General features: G+C 46.6%; 1 protein-coding gene across 2 annotated transcripts in view; it reads right to left on the reverse strand.

The window, feature by feature from the left end:
- Window positions 1–66: 66 nt before the first annotated feature.
- GRIP1 (glutamate receptor interacting protein 1) overlaps window positions 67–21,925 on the reverse strand; it is a 257,964-nt gene continuing 236,105 nt past the window's right edge. Inside the window, exons 20-23 of one of the 2 annotated variants that reach the window (XM_023761661.1) lie at window positions 20,720–20,831; window positions 20,562–20,606; window positions 15,964–16,197; window positions 67–214 (exon numbers count right to left, since the gene is read on the reverse strand). In XM_023761661.1, coding sequence (XP_023617429.1) covers window positions 92–214; window positions 15,964–16,197; window positions 20,562–20,606; window positions 20,720–20,831 — 514 coding nt within the window. In that variant the 3' untranslated portion in view covers window positions 67–91. The remainder of the gene's footprint in view (window positions 215–15,963; window positions 16,198–20,561; window positions 20,607–20,719; window positions 20,832–21,925) is intronic. The other variant, XM_023761662.1, reaches the window with a different exon arrangement.

Genomic DNA, 21,925 nt, shown 5'->3' on the forward strand with positions numbered 1-21,925 from the left:
GGGGGGGGGGGCTTCGGTCAAGAAAGACTCAGAGGGTAAAATTAATGAAAATTCACCTGCGGTCTTACCTGTAAGAGCCTGTCATAGGGCTTTAAGCCACCGAGGTCTCCCGGCCCCGCGGGCGAATGTTTTTGACGTACACGCCCTTCTCCAGCAGGCCATCTGCCACGCTGAACCCGAAGTCCTCCATGTCCGAGCTCTTGTACAAGGTCACCTGGAACGGGAGAACGTGTGGCGGGACATTTTAGCCAGGTTGGAGGCTGGGCCTGTGAATCTCCTTGACCAACCATCTTTTCAAACTCATTTCAATCACATAATGGATTTGTAATACATGAGGCAGCTCCCCCCACCTTCCCTAGAATGTCCTTGGAATTTGTAAACTTCCAGCAGAACAGAAAAATAAGGAGGAGAAAAGCTGGAGAGGCCTGGCCTTCTTCTTCTTCTTTTTTTTTTTAATAGCAGTTCCCAGGTACATGTGAGACTTGGACCAGGGCAAGCTGACTTCTCTACTTTCCTGGACAGCCCTCCAGTGCGGGGAGCAGCCAGGGCGGCCCTCGGTCCTGCTGGACACCAGGACTGAGCCGAAGGCCCGTCCTTCCGGCCCCGCCCTGCCTGGGGCCCTGCTGGGTACCAGGCCCAGCGTTTCCTCCTCCTCTGAGCAAGTCTCGTGAAGTCCATCATTTTATTCGCTCTGGTGCCGCAATCATGACTCCAGTAATGTTGGTAAAGCAAGCAAACCAACAAAAACACCTACAAGTGCTCCTGTAACAAACCCCTTGCTCTGGGCCCGGCTTCAGCAGCTCCCTCTGTATGTGTGGAGGGCTGGGTGGAGCAGCTCAAGGCATTCCCCTTCTCAGCTGTGGGCCACAGCTGGTTCTCTCTACACCTGCGACCAGCTGCCGCCAGTTAAGTTCCCCCCAAGGCTCATCTCTCCACCTGACCATCTGCAAGAGTTAGCCTGAGGTCCCTCACTCATCCAATCAGGCCTACTTTCAGCAAATGGGGACTGAGTCCCCACCCTGTTCTGGGCACAGTTCTGGGCACAGGAAACAGCAGTGAACGAGAGAGAAGAGCCTGCCTCCCAGAGGCCCGTGTATTGTGCCCCAGCACAGTGCGGGGCCCTGCTGGGGGCGTGCTCAGCGCCTCACACTCATTTCACACTTAAAGGCGCCCACTGTTTGTCCTAAGGCTGCCAAATGCCCTCCGCAAAACCCTGTGCACACTTCAAGCCATGACTTGGGCTTACATTTTTACCCTCGTGGTTTAAAGACATGCCTTTTAGTTTACTTTCACACAAATGATATGGGGACGCATTCTTGTAGACGAGTAGAAAATTCAGAGCTGTAGAGAGCAAAACGTGAAGATGAAAACTTTTAGAGCAGGTTTATTTTTTTATACCCAGTCATTTTAGTTCAGAGAGGTAGGACACATGGAAGGAAGCAGGAAAGTGGCCAGTGTGCGGATTTTTATTTTACTGGACAGAGAGCTAAAGCACCTGCTGGCTGGGTCAGCATGATTCACCAGGCAGCCCTAGTGGTTACTGCCGTGTTGGAAGTGAGAAAATTCTATTTTAGAGAGGGTTAGTAACTTGCCCAAGATCACAAAGGTGACGGATGGTGGGGCTGAGTTTGTCTGACTACATACACGGAGCACTCCACTGTCGCGCAAAAGGCCTTATTTCATAGATTCCAAGAGGCACTACTTTTTTAAATATTTTAAAATCTCTGAAATCAGACTGTTTTATTATCAATGGCATCTTAGAGCCTGTGAAATAAGGCACGTGATATGTGCTGACACATCAGCATATACTAGTATATGGTTTTAAAATCTGAAATGGCCCGGTTTCTGTGGAAGGATCACTTCTGTGGCGTTCAGTTCCACAAAGACAGAGCAGCCAGCCCCGCTGTACAATATAGAAGACACTTGTGCGCCTGCGCGGGTGTGTGTGGTTTAGAAAATCCAGCCACCCCCCCCCCCTCCCCTTCCCCATCGGAATGCACCCTTTGATGTTTGGGGAGAAGTGCGTTAAAACTGAGTAAATGAGAGCATGCTCTTCCCCTCCCCCACCCCGCATCCCCAAAGCAAATCCCATCCGGAGTGGAGGAGACGATTTTCTTGGTGACTTGGGCTCAGGTGAAGTAGGGGAGGACGTGGAAGATGCCCTTTCAGGGAGCTTGAGAGGAGCAAGGACCTTTGGGATATTCACTTACATATCCCAAATCCCTAATCCGGTGCCTGCCACATAGGAGGGTTGGTATTTTTGTTGAATAAATTAAAAGATTGGTTCTGACAGTCAGTGCTGTCCACCGTAAGCTGGGAGTGTGAACTAGGCTGGGCCCCGACGAGGATCCAATGGCGCCACCTGGTGGTCACAGCAGGTGAGAGCACCTCTGACATTGAGCCAGGCCTGTCCCACAGGAGAGAGATGGATGGAAGGTTGAGCAGGAGATGCTGGACTTCTGGCTAATAAGGTCTGTGGGATTTGGTGAGCAGATTAAAAAGCAAACAGAATGCTACCGTCTCTACCAAGTTTGTGGAGCAGATCACATGGACAGGGAAAGGGAGGCTCAGAGAGGGTTAGAAACCTGCCCACAGTAAAACAGCAAGCAACAGAGTGGTTCTGACTGAGAAGTTCAGATCTCTCCATGGTACACTTCCTTAGTAAATGCTCATTTCAGAGAAGAATTTTTAAGCCCCTCTATAATCACGATTTGTCATAGGCCATAGGATAGGAGAGAAAGCTATTTTTAATTTTTTCCCAATTTTATCGAGGTATAATTGACGTACAGCTCTGTATAAGTTTGAGGTACACAGAATAATGAATTGACATAAACATATTGGGAAATAATTACCACAGTAAGTTTTGCTAGGAGAAAGCTATTTTTTAATGAAAAAAATGTCAAACATATTCAAGAGCAGAGAGAGTAGAACAATGAATCCCCACATACTCATCACTCAGACCCAACAACCATCAATAGCCCAACACACTTACTTCATCCACCCTTCTGTTTTCTTTTTGGGGGGTGGTATTTCAGGAAAATACCAGTCCTCATGCCATTTCACTCTTACATACCTCAGTATGAATAAAAATCATGAACTCTTCCTATGTAACCTCAATGCCACTAATTCATTTGCAAAATCAACTCTTACTCCTTGATATACTCCAATATCTAGTCCATAATACAATTTCTCTGTCTCAAAAGTGGTTTTTAGAGCTGGTTTGCTCAAATCTGAACAAGGTCCACACATTATGTTTGCTTTCAATCTCCCCCCCCCCCGCCCCCCCCACACACACTTAAAATACATTTCTATTGATTTCAGAGAGGAAGGGAGCGGGCATAGAAACATCAATGATGAGAGAGAATTATTTTTTAAATATATTTTATTGATTTTTTACAGTGAGGAAGGGAGAGGGATAGAGAGTTAGAAACATCAATGAAAGAGAAACATTGATCAGCTGCCTCCTGCATACTCCCTACTGGGAATGTGCTGGCAACCAAGGTACATGTCCTTGACCAGAATTGAACCTGGGACCTTTTAGTCCACAGGCTGATGCTCTATCCACTGAGCCAAACCAGTTAGGGCAGAGAGAGAATTATTGATCGGCTGTCTCCTGCATGCCCCCTACTGGGGATCGAGCCCACAACCTGGGCATGTGCCCTGACTGAGAATCGAACCATGACCTCCTGGTTCATAGGTCGATGCTTAACCACTGAGCCATACCAACTGGGCTCTATCTCTTAAATGTCCTTTTATCTAGAGTATGCCCCCATCTTGTTTTCTCTGTGCTGCTGACTTATTGTGGAAATGGTGTCATTTGTCATTAGTATGCTCTTTTATCCCCCGTATGTCCTCTAAATAGATGTGAGCACTGGATGCTTGATTGGAGTCAGAGGGGGAAGGGTATCCTATATAATAAAAGGCTAATATGCAAATCGACCAAACTGCGGAACAACCGAACAACGGAACAACTGGTTGCTATAATGTGCGCTGACCACCAGGGGGTGCACACTGAACGTGGCAGGCGTCAGCAGCAGGTGGCAGAGCGCAGAACATGGCGGGCATCGGCCAAGGCCAGATGGTGGAGCAGGTAAGCGGAGGTGCCAGACCAAGGCAGGGTGCCAGTCACTGTCATTCGGGCAAGCCTCTGGTGGTTACTGAAAATTCTTTGCTCCTGCATGCCACCATCCCGCCTGGCGCTCACACCCACTGCCAGCACCTGGCGCCGGCCCCGATCGATCACTTGGTGCCGTCAGCGGGTGCGAGCGGTGGCTGCCAGCCCCGATCGCCCCTCAGGTCTTATCCACCTCCCCCTGCTCCTGAGGGGCGATCGGGGCAGCAGTCCCCACTTGCACCTGCTGCTGGCACCAGCCCCAACCACTCTGTGCCATCAGCAGGGCCATTGCTGTCAGCAAGTGGGAGCAGTGGTGGCAGGAGCGGGAATGCTGGGAGACAGGGGACTGGGGGCCGCGGCAGAAGGGGCTGGGTTGGGGCACGGAGGATGGGCCAAGACCCACCCCTATCCCCACCTCAGCCTCGCAGCCCACAATTCCTTTCAAGGTGCACGAATTTGTGCACTGGGCCCCTAGTAAAGATATATTATCACAGATGGACAGTGTGCTTCCTATGACATCTTGTCACTCAATGTCTAGTCCACTAGACATTGGGTTCCAGTGATGACAGCTCAATTTCCCCACTGTAAGGCTCCCTATCAACTTTTAATCTAGTGGTTTTATCCACTGATGACCTTGCTCTGAATAAATACTTTCATTAGGGCTTGCAGGGTGATAATCTTTTTCTAATCCTATAATATCTTCTGTATTAGCTACAATTCTTTTGTAAAGAGGACTTCTCCTTTCTTCAATTAGTGCTATTTGATTACTCTGAAGTACAGAGTTTGTACAAGAACAGCAAAGGGAATGCTAATTCTTTCCTTTTGTTCTTAGAATAGGAAATTAGGGCACTAAATACTTCCAGTGGTGTCCCAGGGAGGGTTTTTTGGGAGGAGGAATGACTTTTGTTAAGTAAAATATCAATATAAACCTTTGATGATCAATTGTGTCATCGTTACTTTGGATGCTCAAATTATCTCATCTTTGACCAAGGAGAGTCCTTAATGTTGACTCCTATGTCCTTGTGATATGACCCATTTGTTATAACTTCTTGGCTTTCTAGCTCCAGCTGTCACAGACCCACTGTGGATATTTCCTGTTCCCCATCTGGAATCAGCCATACCTCCAAGGAGCCTTGATTGCAGAAAACACTTCTGGCTTATGTACCAGACATCCCCTCCCCTCCCCTCCCCATGCTCCTCTCCCAAAGAGAGGAAGAGGAATGGGGGCATGAGGGCACAGAGGAGGAGGTGGTGAGTGGCTAATAGGATTGTGGCACCCTGCGTCCTCCGGGCCCTGTTTCCTAGAGGGAGAAATCTCTCTGCTCAGGGTCCCTGCTTATGTGCCCTTTGGCTTGGTCTGTGCCTTGTCTGTGGGACCTGTCCTTGTGCCCCCTTCCCACCTTTATTCCCAGCCACGTTCTCTCCAGTGACCAGCAGCACACCCGGGGCAGGAACCTCCTGGAGGTACAGTCCTGTGAGTCCTAGGGACCCTGTGCTTACGGCTGGTTGGGTACATGGATTGGCGTCTGCCCTGCAGACTCCGGGCCCGCCTGGGAGGGTTGCAAAGCCTGTACTCACAAGCAGCACTAGGAAGCCCACTTCTTTCTGAGCTCTGAGGCATGTTTTCCAGCACAGTGACCCTGAATCCTTGCACTGGGGGAACATTGGGCATGGGCCTGGCACAACAGTGACGTCTTCATTGCTCAGGTGGCCGGTGGTTCTTGGATGTCTGCTCCACAGCCAGGACCCAGGAGGGGCAGAAAGGTGAGTGGCAGCCAATGATGCCAACACTAGCCAGTGGGAATACATTCACCAAAGCATTACAGGTGGATGCTAAGCAGAGCCGATGAGCAGGTGAAGGGCACAGCTGTTGACCAAGAGGCTTCACTCTCCTGGGCCTCAGACTTGACGTGTCTCTATGGTAAACTCTTCAGCATAAGAGGCGAATAAGCGGTTTAAATTGGAAAGTAACCTGTTTCTCTGGAAAGATTTCCTAAGGCGAGAAGAGACTGAATTTTAATAGCCAATTCTGTGGTTCTCCTGGAACTAGCTTATAAATAGCACATAATGAAAATGAAATTATTTTTAAATGACCACGAAAGATAAGATTCCAGAAATCAATAATTCACAAAACTGGGCAGCACAGCTGACTGCGCTCAAAGCAGCAATAATAAATTGTGCCAGGTAGCTGCCGCCCCCCGTCCCACTGGAGGTTGGTGGTGGTTACTTCTGATTTATTTCCCGTCCAAAAATAATTCTAAGCATGCCGGGGGTTAGGCCATTTCGTTTTTGTTTTTGTTTTTGCACACATGCCTCCCTTACCCAGGCACTTTCCTACATGTGATTGCTTTTGATCTCCAACAACTCGGCAGCACATTCATTCCCTTCCTGCTAATGGGGATGCTGACTCTTGAAGTTGATGGACAGGCTGGTCCGGTGAGAATGCACAAGCTCTGGGATTTGGTACTAAAATATCTGACCTCATTAGCTGTGTTTGTCAAGTCATGATTTTTTTTTTTCTGGACATAATCTCCTAGCTGGTCAGGCAGCCTTTATCCATTTCCAACGGCCCAGCAAGTAAAGATGAAAAATGCTTCATGTCTGCTGATTTCTTCCCATAGAGCCCTCCTGGGCTCTCCATGGGCATCCCAATACACTCCTGCTCCTAGACCTCGTCCCGGTCCACCCCAGCCCCCGTGAGCCAGTTCATCTTGTAGGGTCTCATTCTGAGCAGACCAAAGGCTGCCTCCAGGGAACCTGGATAGATTTTTCTGTTCTAAAAGGGCCAGTGAACATGGAACATAACACTCCGGCAAGGACACAGCTCCACAAAGCTCGGTTCCCTTTGAACCCTTGGCCAGCATGTGCTGCAACTCTTCTAACCCTCCCGAGAACGGAGCCTTGGCAGGAGGCAGAGGGTTCGCCGCCATCCACGCTGAGCCTTGCCTTTTATTTCTATCCACGCGTCTGAACAATGTCCTTGAGGCAAAGATCAGAGACCTCCAGCTTGTGTTTTCAGTCTGACATGTGAGAGAAGCTTCGCAGCGGAGCCAGCTGTCCCCACGTGGATGCTCAGGGCGGCTGGGCCTGCGATCTTCGGCAGGTCACTCTGAGTGACACATGTCCCCAGGAGCAGTTCCTACGCACTGCAGCCTCTCTATGGCTCAGCCCCTCGTCCAAAGGCCTTAAGGACCAAACCGACACCTACTTCTCAGAGGTGGTACTGGTCTTCCCGTAAATCACCAGGCATTTGAGTTCATTCTTGCAGGCTCTGTGGGGGTCGCCTTGTTCCTTCAAACCTGACAATTCCCTGAACGGCAGTTTTGAGAACAATCCTGCACTACCTGGGGGGCTGAAAGGAAAAACAAAGCACGGCCTTCCCAGCTGCATTCTTCCCGCCCTAGAGGAAGGAGGCCATGTCTGTTTATGCCTCTCCAGCTCCTGGCTTTCAAGACTCACTGGGTCAGAGAAGGCAGCGGCTGCCTTCCCGTCTGCGAGTCTCTGTTGGCGGAGGAGAAGGAGGGACAGCTGCTTCACACTGTGCCTCCTGCTGCTCCCTGGCAGGGCCGTGGCACGGGGGTTGGCAGTGAGAGAACCAGTGTAAGTGTGAGCAAGTCAGGGGCTGACCTGGCCCTCGGAGAGCTGAGTCCCAACCAAGGGAGCGCCCGGCTTTTAGGTCTGGCTTTCTCCATTTGTGCAGAGCACCTCATGTCTATCATTTCACATCAGATCAAAGCGGCAAGCGTGAGATCATTCTCCCAATTCTCCAGGCGATCAAGCCAAGCCATGGCAGCTGACGGACACCGAGTTCTTGTCAGCTCTGTCGCTGGCCCCTTCCATGTGCTCTGGCTGCCACCGAGCCAGCCAGCAGTGGCGGCGAGTCTGTCCCGGCACCTCTGTGGGTAAAAAGGTCATGATCACAATGCCAACCTGTGTGTAGGGGGCGAAGGGGTGTTTCCCCCTACCGCCAAGCAATGCTGCTGCACCAGCTGGGTGCCCTACAATTCAGATCCAGTCTGACCCGATCTGCCTGAAGATAGCATCGGATCTCCCAGGTTAAGGGCTCCATCCCACAAGGCTGCCCCACAAAGCCTTCAGGTGCCAATTGCAGGTCTAGCTTATCACCTGGGCTTCTGGCCAACGGGCTATCCATCAGAGGTTCCAACAACCCCCTTCTTGGGTTTGATAATTTGCTAGAGCACCTGTCAGAGCTCAGAAAAACACTTTACTTATTAAAATACCCGTTTATTATAAAAGATACGTCAGGAACAGCCAGATGGAAGAGACGCATAGGGCAAGGTGTGGGGAAAGGGGTGGAGCTTCAAGCCCCCGCGAGTGCACCGCTCTCTCCACATGTCCATGTGTTCACCAACCTCTCCATTCTCTCTCCTTTTAGGTTTTACAGAGGCGTCCTTACTTAGACCTGCCTAACTAAACCATCAGCCATTGGTGATTGATTCAACCTCCAAGCCCTCTCCCTTCCTTCCTCCTTAGGTGCTGTCCAAAAGCCACCTCATTAACACAGCTAAAGACACCCTTACGCTCTCCACACCCAGGACATTCCAAGGCCTTTTGGAGTCCCGTGCCATGAGGACATGGACCACGGATACATTCCTTACTATAAATCACAATATCCCAGTGGGCTTCCTGGCTCCAGCGGCCACCTGCTCCTCTGGGTGGGAGACCAGCCCTCCACCCACCCTCTGGGTCGGGGGAACTCAGGGCCAGGCTCCCTGTCCTTCGGGAAGGATAACAAGTTACAACTGACCAACTCCTGCTGCACTGAGCACGAACAGTCTTGACTGCATTTCCTCATTCCAGGGATTGCTGTGGCCCAACACTACAAAGATTCTCAAGCAAGGAGAGATCTCGGCACCCCACCTGAGGGAAAGAAAGAGACAAGCCCTGGGCTGGACCATGATCACGTCCTACCACAGATCTGCTAGACAAGCAGCATGGCAGAGCCACGGCGGAGGGAGGTGGCCAGCAGGCTTCTCTCCAAAGACCTGGACAGTCAGGAGACAGGGTGACCCTCAGAGAGCTGCACCACTGGTCAGATGAAAGAATATCTTATGATAACAGAGTCTCTTACAACCTATAAACATATTTGATCACCACAGAGACATCAGGAAGAGATGAATGCTCTGCAGGCCAGAGCTAGACCTAAGGGAAGCTGGGCACACCTCTGAAGAGGGGTGGTGGTGGATCCAGGACGGAAGGGATAAGACACGTGGTCAAAAAGTGAGAAGTAAGGCACCACCCCCCCCACACACTGTCTAACAAGCCTGCCCAAGGGCCATCCTTGTCTAGGGGTTGGCAACTCTGTTTGACTTACCAGTTCTATTGCTCAGAGCAGAGCTCAGACTCAAAGTGATAGGATGTAAAGCGACTTCCGCCTGGTAGAGATGCAAATGATTCTTTTCCATCAAAAAAGACAACCTCAAAGGCTTTGCTTTATTTTCTGTAAGTCATTGAGCATCTTTATTCTAAATTGGAAATTTTACTCCCACATTCTTTCCCCCCAATAGCCTGAGAATATAAATCTATCTATCTATCTATCTATCTATCATCGATATTTAATACAAGCCAGTCATTTGCATATGAATAATGTTTTTCACATTTTGAAAAGTTGTTTTAACAGGAGCATAGACAAGGGAAGCTGACCTAAATGATACATCCTGAGGATCAGGGTTGGATAATCCGTTATATAAAATGTACAACCTGAATTCCAACCCTCATTCTACAATCCATGGTCCCTCAACAACGTTCAGATACTTAGCTGCCCTGGTTTCACAGGGCGAGAACGCGCTGGTCACGCTGATGCGGTGACGGGTAACTAGACACCCCCCATTTGCCTTTGGGTCTCATTCTGGCCCACATCCCCGCCTCAGGGGGCTCTGAGGCAGCTGGCTGGACCTCCTGTAAGTCCGGGATCCTGAGGAGACCTCATGTTCTGGGGTTCTGACAGTGCATGGCTTTGGCGAGATCTGAAGGATGGCAACTCCCCCAGGGAAAATGCTGTTTTTGAAGTCTCTTCTCCCGATAATCAGCTGTCCCTTCTGTGCTAAGTGAGCAAACCGAGGATCTGGGAAGTGAGGCGGCTGAGGACTGTCAGGCTGGGACCGAGCCTCGGCCTGCCTGGCGCTCCCTCATTCATCACTCCTCGCCTGAAGGGGAGAAGCTGTCTAGCACAGAGGCAGGCAAAAGAAAAGGCTCAGACATCCAGTTTGTAGTTTTAGCTTCTCGTGACTTCCACAGTAAGAAGATGCTACACTAGCTATTTGGAGAAGGCCTGGTGTGAGGGCTCCTTTGATCTGGGCACCAACTCCAGATACTTGGTGAGGAAGAGGCCTGGGGCTGAATAAGCATGTCCTTCCATTTCACATTCCCGCCCGGGGCTGAGCCTGCTTCTCTGGGGGGTGGGGGGCGGGCACGGGGAGGGCTGTGGAAGAAGCTGCCATGGAACACCAAGAAGGGCGTCCTTCCGAGGAGAACACGCTTGTACTGGAGTCCCCTCTCCAAACACTCAAACGCGTGTGAAACGCAGAGCGCACTAGTGGGGCTGGGCAAGTCGATGGCAGCAAATGCAGCCACAAGAAACAAACCGGCTTCCCAGTGACGCAAATGCCACCAGAAGCTGCCAGTAAAAGTAGATGTGGAAATAAATATCTCTGCAAAAGGAAAAATAAAAATAGTTGCATACAAATAAGGCATGTAATTTCATTGAAAAACATGCACGACAGAGCACAGGAAATGTCAATACGATTTTAGAAAGTCCAAATGCTCTGAATGTGGGGAACTTTCTACTCTACTTAAATTTTTTTGTCTTACACTGTGCAAAGAAGTGGAGCTGGACTTCACCTCAGAAATGGATTAAGTGGACACCAAAGTATATTCACACTCAGGCGGGAAAGAAGGGTTATCAATAAACTGTAGCGAAGATCCCAGGCGCCTTACTTGCAAAGAGGAAGAATCTGCGATAAGCTACAAGACAGACCAGAATTCATTGCAAAGATAAAACTCGGAGTTCCAGGGCCAAAGATGCAACCTCATCTCTTTACCTCATCAGCCAGGTGCTGCCTGGGACTTCACCGAAACAGAGGACTCACTGCTAGTTAGCAACACCCAAGGGAATGATACTCCATCTTGGGGCGCAACAGAATCCAATGAAGGGGTTGCTAAAGGGGAGATTATTGGCCTGACCTCCCAGAAAGTGCTGGCCAGCTAAGTCTGGGTGGGGACTAGGAGCCTGCATTTGAACAAGCACCCCATGTCATCACAGAAAAGGTCAGCAGAGGGTCACACGCCAAACTGTTATCTAGGGCTGTAGTCTGCAAACTTTTGGTTGTGACCCATTAATAAGCCTGAAAGCCAGCTTCATGCGATCACATTTAAGAAGAAATAAGCAAGAAATAGAAGATGTCAGTGTACAAAATTTAGATTCATTCATATATGAATGTGGTATATGTGTGTACTGACGTGTGAGATAAAATGATTTCAGACTGTGTGACTCAGCCAGGACAGTCTGACAGGCAGTGGTCTAAGGGGACATGAGTATCACTTCCCAGTGACCCCCAGCCTGCCTCCCCCCAACAAAGTACTAAACCATCAGTCCAGCTTCAACTTCCTCCCCATCCACATGGGAAGTGGAGCTTCAGTCCTGTTTGTTCTCGAGTGTCAGGAAGGATGGCTAGCGATTTGGGCTCATGAGAAAGATGGACAACCAGACAACTTCAAGGAAGCCCTGCCAGGACCTGGTGGAGCCTGAGACACAGCAAATGACGTGAAATGAACGAAACCGCTTAGACTCTGACCTGAGTTCAGGATTTCTGAAGGTCTAAGGAAGAGAAGGAATGGCGAGGAAGACTAGGTGGAACATGGGCGCAAACGATGAGAGTCAGATGAAACCCAAGAAACTGAAAGACAAGCCCACACTTTGTTCTGCTGTGTGAAGGCGTTAGTCGTCCGTCACCAGGAGAGGGGCAGCTTTTCCTTTTGTCTTCCTCTCCAGGAATGGGGTTAGATACCTGCTCATTCCCGCCTAGCCTCCTGGTCAGCTTCTAGCGACAGTAAGCGATTGCAGGCGCCGGCCTGGACGGGAACGGCCCACACTGTTCTCGTGGAGACAGCTTTCCAAGTGCCAATGGCCACGAGAAAGATGGCCACCGGAAAAGAACACACACGTGTTCAGAATGGTGTGTTGCCCACGCCCCCAGCCTCTCGCCTGGCTCTTCCCAGCTCCTGGGGAATTCCTCCACCAGGTCCACTTAGAAAGTGCACCCAAGGGGCTCAGGGAACTGAAAACCAGCCCTCACCCCATGTGTCAGGCTGGGTACTCCATCTGGGGGAGTCTTCAACTTGAGGGAGGGGTGTGTTTCTAATTCCCTAGCCCAGTGGTCGGCAAACGCATTAGTCAACAGAGCCAAATATCAACAGTACAACGATTGAAATTTCTTTTGAGAGCTAAAATTTTTAAACTTAAACTATATAGGTAGGTACATTGTTATTAACTTAATTAGGGTACTCCTAAGCTGGCCTTTGCTAAAAACGTCCTCAATCTGATTGAGGTACGTTCACTGAGGTCGACCCCTCCCAACTCTCCCATCCACACTCGTCATGTATACTTGTTTCGTCTATCTCCTTTCGTTCATCCTCTCTGTATGTCCAAACCATCTCACCATACCTTTCTCAATCCTCGACACTACATCTTCTTTCACTCCACAACGTTCCCTAAAATTAACTTAATAAACTTTACTTAAAGTTTTAAGTCAACTTCGCACTGTACGTGCGCGCCCGCATGTGGTGTTTTGTGGAAGAGCCACACTCAAGGGGCCAAAGAGCCACATGTGGCTCGCGAGCCGCGGTTTGCCGACCACAGCCCTAGCCCCTTCTCTACCCCATCACACGAGAGTAATTTTCACAAAGGCTTGGTGCAGGCTGGTGGTACCCAGTGAAGGATCACTCAGGTCTGTCAACACGTCACTGTGCTTTTCCAAGGTGTCAGCTAATCGTCCAGAGTTCAAAAGGCACCTCCAGGCAAAGGTCTCAGCTCTGAGTGAAGTGAGTTCTCATGACCATTTCTCCTCCCGACCACTTCAACCCTGAAGGTTTCACAGCCACCATGTGGCTGGCCTATCAGAGCAACTGAAGTCACTTAGAAAGGAAGAGAGGCCTGAGATGTGAGCGAAAACCACTCTGAGAATCCCGTACAGTCGGCTGCAGGTTCCGCCACTTCACCAGATCCTACTAGGTGTCACATGATGCCCAGCCACCGTCTATTTTTCAGAGTCTTATTTAGTTTGAGGTCAATTCAGAAGGAAGGGAAGCTATGAGGGAAATGCACTGAAGTGAAGCACATTGATTAGGTAAAGCTGGCCCACCTGTGTCTGTGATGGCGAGGCCTCCTGATCCACACACCGACACAGCTTCAGCCAGTCTTTCCCCGGCCACTCACTGTGCTGGGTCAGTGGAGATGCCTTCGAAAAACTTTTCACAGGATCTATTTTCAGCACAGCCATTTTTTGACCTCAACTGTAACAATTTGCACATCCAATTCACCATCACTATCTGTGCTAAATGCAGCCAGTGCAGGAGGGAAGGGGAGACGGGCCTTTTGAATTGCTAGGCTATCGATACTTTTCCCTGGAGGAGACTGCTTTACTCCAGAAGAAAAGTGACTCTATTTTGTACTTGCTAGTTCCCTGTCCTATAGATGGAGATAGTAAATATCTGCTGAGGAGGGCTATTGTGAGGGGTATACACCGGTGACATGCAGCACACAGTAGGCGCTCCGTACATGTTGGTGTCCTTTCCCTGGATGCTGAGGGCGGGTGGGTCAGAAGCGTGCTCTCCTCTGCCTGGACATGGAGTGTTAGAGAAGAGGGCAAGAGGGGAGGGGTTAGGAGGGGCCAGCCCTTTTCTTGATGCAGCAGAATTAGCACTGACTATGCAGCTTCTGCAATTGAAGACTCATGTGAGGCCTTCAGACTCCTAATGGTGCTGTCGTTAGTGTGTTAGGACGTGTGAGGGGGGTGAAGGCCGGTGATCACCAGACAGACACATCCTTTCAGGGTAGCTGGATAAACAACCTAATTTGTGGTAGTGACACCTGGGTCACTACCCTAAAACGTCAGAAACTCCTTTGCTTTTCTGTAAAGTTCTGTAGTTCCTCCTAAGGCACAGGCTCCAATTCAAGGCTCCGGTGATATGTTGGAATATTCTCATTCCCTCAGCACATCATAGTCTTGACATCCTTTACACATGCTTTTTTCTGTACTTGGAATGCCTTCCCACTCTTCACCTTTCCACTCCCCACTTTCCTGCAGAGGCAACACTTGTGCCTAGGAAGCCTTTTCTATTCCTCTGTAGTGGGAGGGGTCCACCCTCTGCCCTCCAAGGCAGCCTAGTCTTGCTTCTGTCATTGTACCTGTCCCACCATCTTCCCACTGTCTCCCAGAATGCCTCCCCATTAGACTACTGGTATGTGCTTGCTGGGGATTCGCAACAGATTCTTTAAGTGAATGAATGCATCTAGCAATGGAATACCAAGTTCAGAACCCAACTTTCCACAAAGTCCTTTCTTTTACTTTATGATCTGTCGGCTGTAAAAGAAATAGCTACTTTTAATAGGTGGTTAGGGAAATTGAAGTCTTTAGAGCAGCGGTTCTCAACCTGTGGGTCGCCAACCTGTGGGTTGCGACCCCTTTGCGGGTCGAACGACCCTTTCACAGGGGTCGCCTAAGACCATCGGAAAACACATATATAATTACATATTGTTTTTGTGATTAATCACTATGCTTTAATTATGTTCAATTTGTAACAATGAAAATACATCCCGCATATCAGATATTTACATTATGATTCATAACAGTAGCAAAATTACAGTTATGAAGTAGCAATGAAAATAATTTTATGGTTGGGGGTCACTACAACATGAGGAACTGTATTAAAGGGTCGCGGCATTAGGAAGGTTAAGAACCACTGCTTTAGAGGAAAAAAGGAGTAGCTGGCCTGTCACCTCCTTTTAATCTAACATTTATTTGCTCTTCTGGGCAAGATAAATAATCTCTAGTTACTAGATTATTGACTACAGAGAGGGTCTTGGCTCTCAAGAAAAATGGAGTGAGATTGTAAGTATCCTTATGCATTAACAAAAACAAAGCATTAGTTCTACAAAAGAAAACCAGAGACACCTCTCTACCACAGCTGTACTTGACAGTGGTTCCACAAACACTGCCACTCACCTATGCCTTATTTAAACTCTGCCGCCACTCAAGTTCAGCTCCGTGTGCCATTGTGGGTTTTCTTTCATGAAGTAAAGTGAGGCAACTATGGTAGCAGAGATGGAACATCGCCAGGCTTACCCTTTCCAAACCCAAGACGTCTAAATCATCTTGAAGAGAACTTCATGTCCCTCAAGTAATGTAGTCAGCTACTGATAAATCCGAAATTAAGGATTAAGCCTTCCCACATTACACCTCAAGCCCCTTTGAGTCAAGCTAGGAGCATATACATTTAGGAAAATCCTTCCTGCCCTTCCCCGTGAATTTGGAATAATAGACCAATCATCAAAGCTCCATGTGACACTGGAGCCTTGAACTTTCATAAGAAGATTTTTGGCCACAAACACATTTCTTTATTAATTCATTGCTTGAAAGCTAATTATCTTTGTTTTACAAAATAATGTCTCGGTGTTGAGAGAACAAGCAAAGTCTCTGCCGGTCGACCTTTAAGCCCTGGCTTCCTTCCTTGGCTGAGACCAAAGTGCAAGGTCATTATCATGCTTGCATCAGGCTATGCACAATGGCTACTACGTGTGACCCTAAGGGAAGAGAAGAAAGCTTCCTGACCTTGTGCAGCTCCACCGGAGTCGGGGACATGATCTCCTTTATTTCTTGTTTCATTTTCCTCAGGGGGACGGACCTCCTGCCCACCTCTGAGGGCAGAGTGTTGCTCCGAGTTGTTTGGCTATAGTGTGGCCGCGAGCTGCTCCGTTCCTGGAAGCTGGCCTGTCGCCCCAGCTGACTGCGAGGTGTTGGGGCCTCATGATTCAAACTCATCGTGCTCCCCGACATGATTGTTGCCTGTGGCATTGACAATTTTCAGAAACAATTAAGCCACAGACGAAGGAAAGGGTTTGGTTGCTCAACATTAAGCACATTTCTGCCTCTGCCCAGTCAAAATACAGTGTCTTCAGGGCATAACCAAAGACTGAAGGATGGATATAGTCACCCAAGTATGAAAATCTGGAAAAAATGCTTTGTAAGTGCCATTTGTAATGCGCATCTCAAATCCAATTTAAGTACTTAAGCTGCTGGGTTTATTTAATCAGATACCACCCCTGGCAGTTCTGAGGCAAATTGAAAAGCTCTAACATTTGCTTACTGTAAACTACATTTTAAGCATTAACTTTCCACTGAGTGGGCTCTAACGATGGGATTCACGAGGCAACCTTCAATGTGTCTTACAGAAATGAGCTAAGAACTTCTCATTGGAGACCAGGCTGCCTCTACTTGCAATGCTGCCTCTCGTCCCACCTGGAAAAACAATGGGCTAAAATGGAGCTACTGGTACAAGGACAAGAGCTCCGACCCGAAGCCCCTTGTCTACTGTCTTTCCTTTGGCCACTGGGCCTGGCCCAGAAGCTTGTAGACCAGCTATGTCTCCACATCATTTGTTTCTTAGAAATGGCCTTTGTGTAAGATCCTGAGAGAGGTTAAAGAGTAATAATTTATTATGCTACTTGGATTCAGCCCTTGTGCAAAAGCTGTGGCACCTGGATTGGATTTTACCAGTGAATCGGGATGTTACCAGTTTCCGTTTCAAATACATTCTCTATGGAAAACACCAGGAATAGCAAGCCTAGAAGATCAGTTCCCCAAAATGACTGAGTCACAGAGGGGAACAAAAAGAGCACTTGAAACCAGCATCGGGTTGGGGATGCCCCTTTCTCGAGTTTGGAGGCTGCTGAAATTCTGAAAATACGCCTGTGTTCCTCCAAACAACGGCTATATGAAGGTAAAGTCAAATTGGCGAATCTGCCAGAAATCCTGGGAACAGAAAACAGGTTCCATATGCCGTGTCACTGGCTGCAACTCCACGTAGAGGTTTATAATAATACTGATGCTAAAAGTAACGGAAGTGTAATCTGTTGAGTCCTTTGAATGTATTCACCCACTGAAGCCTCGAAACAACTTTATGAAAGAAGCAATGTTATTCCTCCTAATTTACAGATGAGGAAACTGAGGCACAAAGAGGGTGACTTACCCAAGGCAAAATAGGTAGTAAATGAGCCAAGGGCACGACCTAAAATTATAGATCAGGAGGAAACACTGCAAAGTGGGTAGAGTTTTCATTTTTAGCTAAGGTTTTATAATTCCAAATTCATCTGGTGTCCAACTATAAATATACCTCCGACAAAATTTTTGAATGGCAAATCTTAGTGCTCTTGTGCACATATTAACATCTCTGTTGAAAGAGAAGAAATAAAAATATCCTAACTAGATCAGTTTTTAAATGATAATTTTGGAAAAGTAAATGTGAAAAAACCTTCCTGGTCACTGAGCATTAACGTGTGCTAAATACCACTTGTATATATGTGTGTGTATCTAGAATATCATTTAATTATTATATCTTCCCATTTCAGTTAAGGCAAGGGATGCCTGGATAAGTTAAGCAACTTGCCCACGAGTCTTGGATTGCAACCTTAGCAATCTGACTCCAGACTTTATTCTTGACTACCAGGGTGTGTAGCTTCTCGGCCAAATATTACGTTGAAGCATATAAAACTGACCTTTTTAGTCAATTAAACCCTAACATTTAAACCAGTATGAATTATCCATATTTTGGTTTATTTCAGATATATTCCTTCCCAAATAAAACTTTCAGTGACCAGCTTTATGGATATCCTGGGACATCCTTTTATTTTATGGCACTTAACTCACACGTATCATTTTTTTATTTTTTGTTTAATCTACTGTAACAGACAGCACCCAAGGATTGCTCTCTGGCCGTGGGGACCATCTACCTATTATTGTTTTTGCCTACTTAGACTAGTTATTTGCTTTTATTAACATCTAATTTTTACATTCATTTTTTCGTGGGACCAGCAGAAAACATGTTGGAAATAAAATACTTAATCACTGCAACTGGGAGACAAGTTTGCTTTGATAAGCCTTAGTCATGCAGAAGTTACAAATCGGTCTAGAAAGGGTTCTGATGGGAGCAAGGACATATTCTCAAAAGGTCTTTGGTTCACGTTGATGGCTTGATTGTTTTGTTTAAAAAGAACTTCAATGGAATCAGTGACATCTCTGAAGCAATATAACAATTAAAACACAAATACATGACTATAATAAAAAGTTAAGAAATATTTAAATTTTCTAGGATTTGTTTGGGCTCCAAGAGTTATTTATTGCCTTTTTCTATTTTGCATAACTCATAATTTACAATTATAATTTCCTCTTTTCTACATTATCAGTGAGATAATTGGTATGTACAAACAACTTAGAAGAGATATATTTAAGAGTTCTCTGATGTTTAAACCTTCTTTCTGTATTAGACAAAAAGTAAAAGCAGTGTTCATTAATCAAACAAATGGCAAAAATAATTCATTTCTATTGGACATTTAGTAAGTGCCATGTAAGTATTAGCTCATTACAAACCCCATATTTTAAAGAAAGAGATATATCTGATAAGACATATTAAGTAACTTGTCCAAAGTCTTAGTCAGAATTTTTCTCCTTTGTTAAAACTATACATTTTTCAGTGCTTAAGTTGAACCTAAATTATTGCTAACAATGGGGAAAATGACTAGTGTAATTTTCCTTTTCATTTCAATTGTAGTCATTTCAACTTAGTTAATCTACATTTGTTACAGTTCTAGTGCATTTTGACTTTTATAGTGGATATAAATTTCATATGTATGAACCTAGCTCAAATAATATATTTTTTTGCATAGTTAGGGTTTGCAATCAAGGGGTCAGAGTTCATTTAAACTAATAAATGAATGTGTCTTTGTGATAAAAGTGTAAATAAGACTCTAATTTACGGTTTGCCAATCGTTCTTTCTAGGTGAGGACTTTAATTTCTCAGCCCATTTCCCTTCTGGATTGCTAATTTCAGAAGCCACACCTGCCTGAAGGAAGCTACATTAGAAGCTTGGCAGGCGGTTGCAGTATAATCTTTATGCTGATGGGTGCTGTTTTCACTGGATAACTCAATTTTGGGGTGAAAAACACATATTGTGTTTTACATCATTTGCATTTTACCTGCTATAACAGAATATTAGAAGGATAGTTGCTTCTACAAAAAAGGATCAACATGCAAAAGGCATGTGAGCCAAACACATGCTTTCAAAAGCAGGAGTATGCTCAGGAATTGTGAACTGAGCTCATCCTTCAGTTTGGGCCCCTTTAGGAAGTGGTAAAAGTTTAAATAAGCCAGCTGATGCTTAAGCATTCTACACTTTTGGAAAGTTGCATGAAAAGGAATTAATTGCTACCATTTTAATGTATTCACGTTTTATAGGATTATCCACCTCCAGGTCCTTTAGCCATGCTCGGAAGCTGAAATTCATGCCAGGTAATACTATGATGTTTACAAATTCAAATTAATATTTTTGTTTATAATTCTCTTTGCAGATTCACACAAAATATCCACACATGCAACTGAGAAGCAAAATAATATAAAGATGAGTCATCATTTTAAAATTGCAAGAGTTCCACCCAGTTTTGCCATTCACATTCCTTATGGTGACTTGGGGACCTCGTATGACATCAAAATAAAAATGAAACTTTTGCCACTTTATTTTTTACAGCTTAGAAAATTTAAAAGAACATAAAAGGAAATAGTCCAGGACTTCCCAGACCAAAGCGTGAGTACGTCAGCAAATTCATGGCTTTGATTAAAGAACTCGGCAGGAGTTCAGCTACGACACTCCATCTCACCAGGACTCCTTAAGTTCACACTAAATTAATATGGGATCAGAATTTGCAATGAGCAGCAAAGCACTGTGTAACAGTCTGGCTGCTTAACCCACAGACCGGCCTTTTGCACCAGCTGCATCACCATCTATTTTAAAGGACAAAACAAAAGAAAATAAAATTTCCTCTTATGTTCCGCTTCACGATCAAATTAATTTCTGTACCAGGTACAAATGAAAACATGCCAAAGAAACCTTTCTAAAGCGGCTAAGGGAATGAGATGCGCCACTGCTGGGAGACTGAGCTGCCTCCTTAGCGATTCGGTGGCAAACAGGTACAGTCAGGGTTAGCAGGGAGCAATGGCAGAAGCCACAAGTCAGTCAGCTCAGGTGGGGGAGGGGTGAAAATGGGGAAATCAATATACTTTTCACTGCATTGTATCAAATCAAACTGCTGTCCGGAAGGCAAGGGGGGCAGGGGAGGCAGCTTCACAAGCAAAAATATAAACATAAAAGGGTAGCTACCAAGAGAGTCATGTTTCTCACAGACACACGCCTGTCGGCTTTCTCCTGTGGAAAGGGGTTAAAGCTTTTAAATGAACTGGTGTGATAAATGCCAACTCAGAAGGACCAAAAATCATGAATGTAGAAACAATCAAAGTAAGGAGCAGGACCCAGGCTACCTCAAGCTCTCTCAGGATCCCCGACTGCCCGCAGGTCTCCAAATCCTCCAGCGCCTGGGACCAGAAGTTTTCCTCCTGCTCCGCCTCTGCACCGTCAGGAGCCCCTGTGAAACTGTCACCAAAAACAGTCTTGGTTATGACGATGCTGCTAGATTTGTTTTCGTCCTGTATCCAGACTCTCACCCCTTCATCTCACACACCCAAAAAACCCCAGGTTCGTTTTGGGTTTGGCTTTCTTCCAACTGCGGCCTCCAAACAGTGCTGGCGGGGCGCGAGGGCACTTTAGGAAAGGCTAGAATGAAAGGAGGCCCATGGTCTTGCTCACTGAACTTCAGAGTGCTCCTGGCCACTGCCGAATGAGCGGCATTAACGGGGCGTTTGTATATCTTTCAGCTACTATAGCTGCAGGGGAGGAGAAGTCAAACTTTTCTCTGAGAGAGAAAATGTTTTCCCCACCCTACGGTAAACACAGTGTAGATCAGTGATTTCCAACCAGTCGGCTGCAAGAATTCTTAACACTATTTAGTCAGGGGCACTGACCTCTTTTCCCTTAGATCAGCGGTTCTCAACCTGTGGGTCGCGACCCCTTTGGGGGGGTCGAACGACCCTTTCACAGGGGTCGCCTAAGACCATCGGAAAACACATATATAATTACATATTGTTTTTGTGATTAATCACTATGCTTTAATTATGTTCAATTTGTAACAATGAAATTGGGGGTCACCACAACATGAGGAACTGTATTAAAGGGTGGCGCGGCATTAGGAAGGTTGAGAACCACTGCCTTAGATTGTCAAATACAAAATGACAACAGCCAATACCACAATAGCCGTCCAGTGTGAATAAATCAAAATGACACCTATTTTTTTTGTCATATCGGCAAAAAATATATTTTTTGGTGTGCCAAAGAATTTTAGTAATTAGTTTATGTGTGCCATGAGATACAAAGGGTTGAAAATCACTGGTATAGATCAAGTGCTATCATTTTTTATAAATTTCCTTATTTTGGTAAGGAACACAATGCTAAAATATATCTTAGCAAAAAATATGGGACCCTAGGTGTATCTTTTTAAAAAATAGAAGTTGATGTGAAACTACCTTTTAAATGAAAGGAGAGGGAACTAGTCACAGAGTGAGGCCACGGTCCTTAGAGGTAGATTTTCCCCACGTGCTGTTGTTTTCTTTAGGGGACACAGCGCTTGCCCT

This window comes from Myotis lucifugus, unplaced genomic scaffold, assembly GCF_000147115.1.
Source record: "Myotis lucifugus unplaced genomic scaffold, Myoluc2.0 scaffold_212, whole genome shotgun sequence".
NCBI classification, from domain to species: Eukaryota; Metazoa; Chordata; class Mammalia; order Chiroptera; family Vespertilionidae; genus Myotis; species Myotis lucifugus.